The sequence below is a fragment of the Oncorhynchus nerka genome, linkage group LG26, assembly GCF_034236695.1.
Source record: "Oncorhynchus nerka isolate Pitt River linkage group LG26, Oner_Uvic_2.0, whole genome shotgun sequence".
Lineage (NCBI taxonomy): Eukaryota > Metazoa > Chordata > Actinopteri > Salmoniformes > Salmonidae > Oncorhynchus > Oncorhynchus nerka.
This window is the reverse complement of record NC_088421.1, coordinates 10,922,664-10,932,131: the sequence shown is the minus strand read 5'-3', so window position 1 is coordinate 10,932,131 and position 9,468 is coordinate 10,922,664. Positions and strand designations below refer to the sequence as shown.

Sequence of the window (9,468 nt, the reverse complement as noted above, 5' to 3'; positions counted from 1 at the left end):
CGCGACAGGCACGAGAGGCAGCCCCCAAAAATGTTTTTTTTTTGGGGGGGGGGTACACGGGGAGTGTGGCAGAGTCAGGTTGGAGACCTGAGCCTACTCCACGTGCTTACAGGAAGAAGCGCAGTACTGGTCAGGCACCGTGTTATGCGGTCAAGCGCACGGTGTCGCCAGTACGCGCTCACAGCCCGGTGGGCTATAGGCCTGCCCCCCGCAAGTGCCAAGCGAGAGTAGGCATCCAGCCAGGGCGTGTTGTGCCAGCCCAGCGTGTTTGGTCTCCAGTACGCCGTTTCGGCCCAGGGTATCCTGCGCCGGCGCTGCATGCTGTGTCTCCGGGGCGCTGGGAGGGTGCAGTGCGTCCTATGCCTGCGCTCCGCCCGTGCCCGGCGAATGTGGGTATTGAGCCTAAGGGAAAGGTGCGAGTGGTATGCACCAGATCTCCAGTGCTCACCCACAGCCCGATTCAACCTGTGCCTGCACTCTGGAGGGTCCGGGCTAAAGGGGTCATCCAGCCTGGAGGAGTGGTGCCAAGGCTGCACACCAGATCTCCAGTGCTCCACCACAGCCCGGTCCATCCGGTGCCTCCTCCATGCACCAGGCCTCCTGTAGGTCTCCCCAGCCTGGTGGGTCCTGTGGCAGCCCCACGCACCAGGCTGTCTCTCCGTCTCCTCCCTCCAGGACCGCCCGTCTGTCCTGAGCTGCCAGAGCCGCCCGTCTATCCTGAGCTGCCAGAGCCGCCCGTCTGTCCTGAGCTGACAGAGCCTCCCGTCAGTCAGGAGCTGCCAGAGCCGCCCGTCAGTCAGGAGCTGCCAGAGCCGCCCGTCAGTCAGGAGCTGCCAGAGCCGCCCGTCAGTCAGGAGCTGCCAGAGCCGCCCGTCAGTCAGGAGCTGCCAGAGCCGCCCGTCAGTCAGGAGCTGCCAGAGCCGCCCTTCACTCCGGCGCTGCCGGAATCGCCCTTCACTCTGGTGCTGCCGGAATCTCCCGTCCATTCGGGACCCGCGGCAGGGGACCCCAGTCCCGAGGTCGGCGGCGAGGGTCGCCGCTCACAAGGCTCCACTTAAGTGGGCCGAGACTATGGTGGAATGGGGTCCACATCCCGCGCCAGAGCCGCCACCGCAGACAGACGCCCACCCAGACCCTCCCCTATAAGTTCAGGTTTTGCGGCCGGAGTCCGCACCTTTGGGGTTAGTTCCTTTATTTATGTCTTTGTGTTAGTTTGGTCAGGGCGTGAGTTGGGGTGGGTTGTCTATGTCTTTTTTCTATGTTGTGTTTATGTGTTTGGCCTGGTATGGTTCTCAATCAGAGGCAGGTGTCGTTCGTTGTCTCTGATTGAGAATCATACTTAGGTAGCCTTTTCCCACCTGTGTTTTGTGGGTGATTGTTTTCTGTTTAGTTGTTTCCCTGACAGAACTGTGCGCTTTCGTTTTCTCCGTTTGTCATTTTGTTTGAGTGTTTTTTTTTGTGAACATTAAATATGAACAATTTCCACGCTGCGCTTTGGTCTCATTCCAATGACGATCGTTACAGATGGAGAGGTCTTGGGATTGTGCAGGCCTTCCCGGGAGGGGAAGCTTGCAGAGAGGAGTGTGGATCACAGTCATTCCACATCTTCACTCAAGAGAACATTTAATGAGGTGCAATGAAGTCTGAAACTTGCAAAAATGTAAATGTATAATCATTGGCCAAGTTCAAGAACATAGAATAGAAGGCAGTGCACACTTTTTCCTAGTCTCTTAAGAATCTTATATAGAGAATCACATTTAGGCAGTAGTTACTGAATTTAGTTATTCTAAACAATAATTAAACACACTGAGCAAAGTACATACATCTTGGCCTCAAGTAATGACGCCATTGTCATAGCATCCCAGATATATTCACACAATGAAACCAGAGGAAAGAAATACTTTTTACTTTTTGATTTTATTTCCCCTTCATTTCAATTCATCTACATTGCTTATTTCAATTTGTCTACTTAATAAAAAGATAGTGTTTAAAAATATGGGATATAACGAGTTTCTTTTTCTCTGCTTCCTAAATTCAAAACGCAAGCAAACTGGCCACCATCTAAAGATGGTACATATTCTGTACAAATGGTGAAGAACTATAGTGCATCAGCCATAGTGCTGAATCAAACAGACCTCTCCATACATCTAGTGTACCAGACCCCAGGTTGAGTCCTAAATGGTAACCAATTACCTATCTAGTGCACTACTTTTCACCAGCAGAGCACTAAGGGCCCTGGTCAATAGTAATGCACCTCCTCTCATCACATTTCCACTGACGAGCTGTCCTGGGGTCATTTCAAACTCACTGTGTTAAAGCATCATCAGCGTAAGGCTCAGAGCCTATCAACAAGTGTCCAATATTTAGATGGCATTTAGATTGACAGCTGCAATGATAGATAGATGGCCAGATTGCTAGTTTACTAGGCAGTGTGCCTGCTAGACAGATAGATGGACAGCTAGGAATGGCTTAAAGGAGATGGACAGTTGTATGGCAGGAGACAGATAGATACTTAGTTGAAACAGATCAAATGAATCAATATTAACATTGAATTTTAAAACAATTTCCTACAGTGTATTCAACATTCAGTATTATCTTCTTGTACATACTGTATATACAAATAGATGTGCATATGTGTTCTCACATTCTGTAGGCTAGTGCTCGTTTAAGTTTGTTGTTACATATTCAATACAAACAATTTGTTTGTTAGTGTGCTGTCATTGGCTCCCGAGCACAAAGCCAGGCAACAGAAAGATAACCTCTTCTAGAAGTAAAAATCTATAAACTATCTACCAGTGTTGTTGGCAGGAGTGTCACGGTGAACAAGGGCATAACTGTCCCAAACACGACAAGTACTTTTCTCATTCACCTGCTCTCTTCCTCACTCAATCTCTCTCTCACACGCACACACATGCACACGCACGCACACACACACTCATTTGAGTAACTTTCTCAACATTCCCTGGTTTTCCAGGAATCCTGGTTGGAGGATTCCATATTTCCTTGCTTATTCCTTCACAATTCCAGGAATCTTCCAACCAGGATTTCAGGAAAACTTGGAAATATTGGGAAAGTTACCGGAATTTTGGTACCCTACACACACACATGCTCACACACACGCGCTCACACACACGCGCTCACACGCACGCGCTCACACACACGCTCGCACACACACGCTCGCACACACACACACACACACACACACACACACACACACACACACACACACACACACACACACACACACACACACACACACACACACACACACACACACACACACACACACACACACACACACACACACACACACACACAGAGTTTCAACCTCCTTTACCATACACACTTTGGGCCTCTTAAGAAGGTGGCGAATAGAATACAGACACATACAGACAGTCTCTGTTAACTAACACTATGTGGAATGCTGTGTTGGTAGATCTACGGTTGAAAACACTGAGTTACGGTCTCTGCTGCATTTTAAATATGATCCCAAAACCATAGGGTCTCCCCCTTCCTACATCTCAACAGACAGGAACAAAGAATTAACAATCAACATAAACCCTACATCAGTCCATGATGTTTTGAACGGTCTACTGCTTTTGTTTCATAGTCATTCTCACAATAAGTTGCTCTTCTTTCTTTGGAAATGGCCTGTACACAACAAGTCCAATACATGATTCTTCTTGGATCACATCCGTGTTGTTGTAACTAGATAATGTCTGAATCTGGGTTGTCATTCAGTCACCAGACAAGGACTCTCTGAAAGGGGCAGTTCAACTGATCCAATGGCCACTTGAGTCTTTGATCAATGTTTGTTTTGATGTGTTTCTTTGACAACATCTTATGATTTAAATCGTTTTTCAGATGGCAGGTCTGGGCCAGTCCAGCATTCTCAAACAGTGGCCAGAAGTGTGTTTCCAGACAAGCATTGGAAAGACATGTCTCATACTGAATTTGTCCACTGTTGGCATGTTCTTCATTGGACTGACGTAAGCGGAAGGAAAGGGAACTACAGTACGCAGACACCGAAGTGCATACTACTTAGTCGCTGGAAAGCAGGAAGACCCTGACGCCCCACTAGGGACCAACAACAACCTTCTCATTCTGTCCGTGGCAAAGACTTTATCCTGATTGGATAATATAATTGGCTGGTATGCAATGTGGGAGGTGCTACACTTTCCAGGAGGGGCCGGAGATAGACAGGTGGACAGACAGGAAGTGGACAGGAGAGGAGATGTTAACAGAAGAGGTCTGGAGAGGTTCGGGACAGGAGTGGAAGACTTGTTCTTTTTCCCTCTTCTCCGACTTGGAAACATCACAGAGTGAGAGAAAGACAGGAACAGACAGACAAAGACAGACAGACAGACATCTTATCCTCCTCCAGATCTGGAAAGAAAGGAAACCGAGTAAGAGACTAAAAGTTGTAAGGTTGTAAACAAGTTGAGCAGTTGACAGAAGGTGATTGTTGGACTTGGTGTGAGGAGAATAAACAAGACATGAAATGGTTCTGAAAGAAAACTGCATTCTGGGTGGAATAGGTCATGAGGTGGAGAAGACAAAGGCTGAGACTGATGCCAGAGTTTTGCTGTGCTATATGGGATTAGGTCAGAGGATGAAATCAGCTGTGAAATTAGGTCAGTGGAGGAATGACGTTTAAGGTCAGAGGTGGGATGATGTCTGATGGGGTCTGAGGCCATGCTGTGAAGAGCTATGGGATGAAGGAGGGTTGAAGGATGTCACCCTGCAGTGTCAGGTCATACCTTCCTCTTCGGATATTCCTTCAACCAGGAAGGAGGAGGAGCAACACATTGGGAGAAGAGACAGGAGGAGAGGAGAAACATCAGTTGCAGTAAGAGACAATGAAAGCTCAACAACAGTAGATTCTGTATAGTGATGACAAAGGCATTTCAAAGTCGCGGTACAGTGCCTTGCAAAGGTATTCATCAACCCTTAAAATGGATTTAACTGGCATTCTTTTGTCAACAATCTACACAAAATACTCTGTAATGTCAAAGTGGATGAAATAGTTAACATTTTAAAAAGGTTGATAGAAAATGAAACAACTAAAATATAGCCGATGCGTAAGTATTCAGCTCCCTGAGTCAAGACATGTTAGAAACACATTTGGTTACAGCTGTGAGTCTTTACACACCTGGATTGTGAAATATTAACTCTGTCAAGATGTTGGGGATCATGGCTAGACAGCAATTGTCACGATTCCTGGCCACTCAGGAAAATTCACTGTCTTCTTGGTAAGCAACCATTTGCCCTTGTGTTGTAGGTTATTGTCTCGCTGAAAGGTGAATTCCTCTCCCAGTGTCTGGTGGAAAGCAGACTGAACCAGGTTATTGTCCTGCTGAAAGGTGAATTCCTCTCCCAGTGTCTGGTGTAAAGCAGACTGAACCAGGTTATTGTCCTGCTGAAAGGTGAATTCCTCTCCCAGTGTCTGGTGGAAAGCAGACTGAACCAGGTTATTGTCCTGCTGAAAGGTGAATTCCTCTCCCAGTGTCTGGTGTAAAGCAGACTGAACCAGGTTATTGTCCTGCTGAAAGGTGAATTCCTCTCCCAGTGTCTGGTGGAAAGCAGACTGAACCAGGTTATTGTCCTGCTGAAAGGTGAATTCCTCTCCCAGTGTCTGGTGGAAAGCAGACTGAAGCAGGTTATTGTCCTGCTGAAAGGTGAATTCCTCTCCCAGTGTCTGATGGAAAGCAGACTGAAGCAGGTTATTGTCCTGTTGAAAGGTGAATTCCTCTCCCAGTGTCTGGTGGAAAGCAGACTGAAGCAGGTTATTGTCCTGCTGAAAGGTGAATTCCTCTCCCAGTGTCTGGTGGAAAGCAGACTGAAGCAGGTTTCCCTCTAGGATTTTGTCTGTGCTTAGCTCCATCCCGTTTCTTTTTATCCTGAAAAACTCACCAGTATCCATCATGATGCAGCCACCACGCTTGAAAATAAGGAGGCAGTTACTCAGTGATGTGTTGTGTTGGATTTGCCCCAAACATACGGCTTTGCATTTAGGCCAAAAAGTGCATTCCTTTGCAGTATTACTTTAGTGCCTTGTTGCAAACAAGATGCATGTTTTGGAATCATTTTGATTGTGTATATTGGTATTCTTCTTTTCATTCTGTCGTTTAATTCATTATTGTGGAGTCACTACAATGTTGTTGACCCATCTTCAGTTTTCTCCCATCAATGCCATTGATCTCTGTAACTGTTTTAAAATCACCACCGGCCTCATGGTAACATCCCTGAGCAGTTTCATTCCTGTCCTGTAGCTCAGTTCAGAAGGACGACTGTATCTTTGATGTGTCTGGGTGGTTTAATACATCACCCACAGCATAATTATTAACTTGACCATGCTTAAAGAGAGATTCAATGTCTGATTTGTTATTGTTACACATCCACCAATCACTGCCCTTCTTTATCAGGCTTTAGAAAAGCTCCCTGGTCTTTGTAGTTCAATCGGTGCTTGAAATTCAATACTTGACTGAGGGATAATACATACATATGTGGTATGTATGGGGGACAGAGGAAGGGTTGGTCACTCAATCATGTCAACCCCTATTATTTCACACAGTGAGTCCATGTAGCTTATGTGATTTGTTAAGAGACATTTTACTCCTGAACTCATTCAGGCTTGCTTAAACAAAGGGGTTGAATACTTAGGCAAGAACTAGATTTTATCACATTTCTATAAATCATATATATATATTTTTTAATTCTTCCACTTTGACATTAGAGTATTTTGAGTAGATTGATGACCAAAAGTTACAATCACATCAATTTTAATCCTACTTTGTAACACAATAACATTTGAAGAAATTCAAGGGGTCTGAATAGTTTTTGCAAGGCACTGTATAAAGCCTATTCAAAGTGATGTTTAGTAGACGTTGTTGTCCCACTGCTCACTCTGACTACAATATTTTTTACACCTTTTTTCATACTCAAATTAATGATGTTGTAATTAGGGCTGGCACAATTACCGTATAACTGACGATTATGGATGAAGGCCATCATGAAATGAAATAACCATCATAACAAACAAACAATTGTGTATGCGTGTGTGGAACGAACAGCTAACTGAAGGATGGCCGGGGATTCGTGCGGTAGAGTCCGTTTCCACGGTATCGTGGGCTCTTAACAACGTGATGAAACTTTGTTGCGCCTTGACGAAACAAGCAAGGTGTTGTAGCGAACAAGTCTTTGGTTGCCTAGGCAACTCCCGCTTCCCTGCAGCAGCACATGCAGTCAGGAGCGGAGGAGAAAATGTGCGTCTTAAAAAACATTGCTATTCAAACGATGACGGTGACTGCAGTCATTTGGCTGACTAATAACCGTCCGTCACCGCCGTAGTTGTAATAAACAATTTTCTTGTTTGTTTACCACCACAAGAAGATATTGTAGAAGATATTTAACCGACCACATTAATATTGACACAGATCATGCACACATGCACACACATTTACCCCTGTCCCCAAAAGGATTACTCATTATTCCCAGCAAAATATGAACTATTTGGAGAAATGGATCAAGCAAATTCATTTTGATGAACCAGACAAAGAAATGTAACACTTGATGCAAGTGATGACAGGGAAGTGATATAATCCTTTTGGATCAGAGACTAAGGAGTGAACAAGAATTAGCAGGCCAGGCATGCACACAGCTAGGGCTCTCCAGAGACAGCCACTGCAGCAAGGGCACTTTGGTTAGGGCACTACTGAGTGGGCATTACTGAGCGGACACTACTTTAAAGATACTCCCAAATGAAGCGCTGCACTAAGGAGAGGCATCAAAGAATGAACACTACACGGGAGGCTTCAAAGAGAACCACAACAGTTTGGGAACTTCATAGGCGACTACAGGGGAACTGTCCACTCCTGTACCCGGTAGGAGAGCTGGGTTGGAGCCAGTCTGAAGGTGTGAAGGGGAGGCATCTCTTTCTCTCCCTGGAGAGATGTATGGAGGAGGTCAGGGTTCAATTCTACCAGATCTTACAAAGTGAAGTATCAGAGGTACCAGCCCTATACTCATACTAAATATCTCCATATGTTTCAAAGCAATTGGATGGTGAACTCAACCCATGTGTCCCCACCGTTGGTGGGGCAATGAGTTGCAAAGTGGGTGAATTCGTTTTTTTTGGAGGGGTGTGAGTGGGGGCCTTGGGGAGAAGCAGACAGGTACACAGAGGCATGCCAGAACTCTTACTTAAATCCCCATCCTGTCCCCCCTAGGACTATAGCTGCCAGAAGAATAGCACCTGCGATGGACCCTATTATGATATTGGTGCCACTGGGACCTGCGCAGAGGAAGGAGTAGGGAGGAGGGGTGCGGAGGGGAACACAACAACACCACCAAAAACACACGTCAGAGGACAGCATCAACACCACACATCAACAACATCAACATCCGGAAAGAGAGAGAGAGAGAGAGAGAGAGAGAGAGAGAGAGAGAGAGAGAGAGAGAGAGAGAGAGAGAAAAAGATACCCAAAGAAAGAGAGTAGGAAAGAGAAAGAGAGAATAAGAAATGACATGGGGTGGAGGAAAGCGGAACGCGTGGGAGAGCGAGGGGAGATCAGGGAGGCGACAGTTAAGAAAGGAGGGAGTTTTTATTACTTCTTTCTCATCCCCCTCTCTTGCTCTTTCAGCTGGACACCCTCTTGCTTAGGATGCGTTTGGTTTTTGGGGGCCTATGAGCCCTGTGTCAATGGAAAGGGAAAGGGGATACCTAGTCAGTTGCACAACTGAATGTATTCAACCGAAATGTGCCTTCCGCATTTAACGCAACCCCTCTGAATCAGATACAGACTGGAAGATAGGAAGGAAGACACTTGAAGATAGAAGCCAGGTGTCTGTAACTTATAGAAACACCCACACAAACACACAGACACACACATACAGTATATGCACACATGTACACATTCAGCATACACATTCTCACACTAACTCACTCACACATGTGGACACAGTGTCAGTCAGTTTCCCTGACTTTACTCCACTGCCCTTTCACCCAAAGCAGGACTAAGGCAATAGCTATTGGAAAAGCTAGACTATAGCCACCCTAAACTCCATATATGTACACAAAGAGATAAAGTGATGGTAGACAGACAATGAGAGGGATATGAGGAGAACAGGCAGACAAACAGACAGAGAGAGAGAAACACACACACACAGACAGACAGAGGAGCTTTGGACCTTTCTTCTCCGTGTTGGCAGGCGGCGTGGGGTCAGGGATGGGGTCAAAGACACTGCAGTCCTTCCCGGTGTAGTCCCTGTCACAGATACACTTCACCTCGTTACTGCATGTCTGAGAGAGAACGAGAAACAGACAGATTAAAACAAAGGAGAACATGAACCGGTCACTGTAGTCAAGTTGAGAACGTTCACTTTTGAAAACACAAACCCAACAAGCTAGCATCCCTCTATTTAAATGCAGGCCTGCGTGGTGGGGTGGTCCCTGTGTGTGTCCTCACC

The 9,468-nt window shown here is 46.1% G+C and overlaps 1 protein-coding gene across 1 annotated transcript in view; it reads right to left on the bottom strand.

The window, feature by feature from the left end:
* Nucleotides 1-1,898: 1,898 nt before the first annotated feature.
* The window catches only part of LOC115110870 (disintegrin and metalloproteinase domain-containing protein 11-like), a 30,105-nt gene continuing 22,535 nt past the window's right edge, over nt 1,899-9,468 (bottom strand). The window contains exons 22-26 of the mRNA XM_065010075.1: nt 9,468; nt 9,190-9,301; nt 8,203-8,293; nt 4,761-4,778; nt 1,899-4,386 (exon numbers count right to left, since the gene is read on the bottom strand). The exon at nt 9,468 is cut by the window's right edge and continues 168 nt beyond it. Coding sequence (XP_064866147.1) covers nt 4,371-4,386; nt 4,761-4,778; nt 8,203-8,293; nt 9,190-9,301; nt 9,468 — 238 coding nt within the window. The 3' untranslated portion in view covers nt 1,899-4,370. The remainder of the gene's footprint in view (nt 4,387-4,760; nt 4,779-8,202; nt 8,294-9,189; nt 9,302-9,467) is intronic.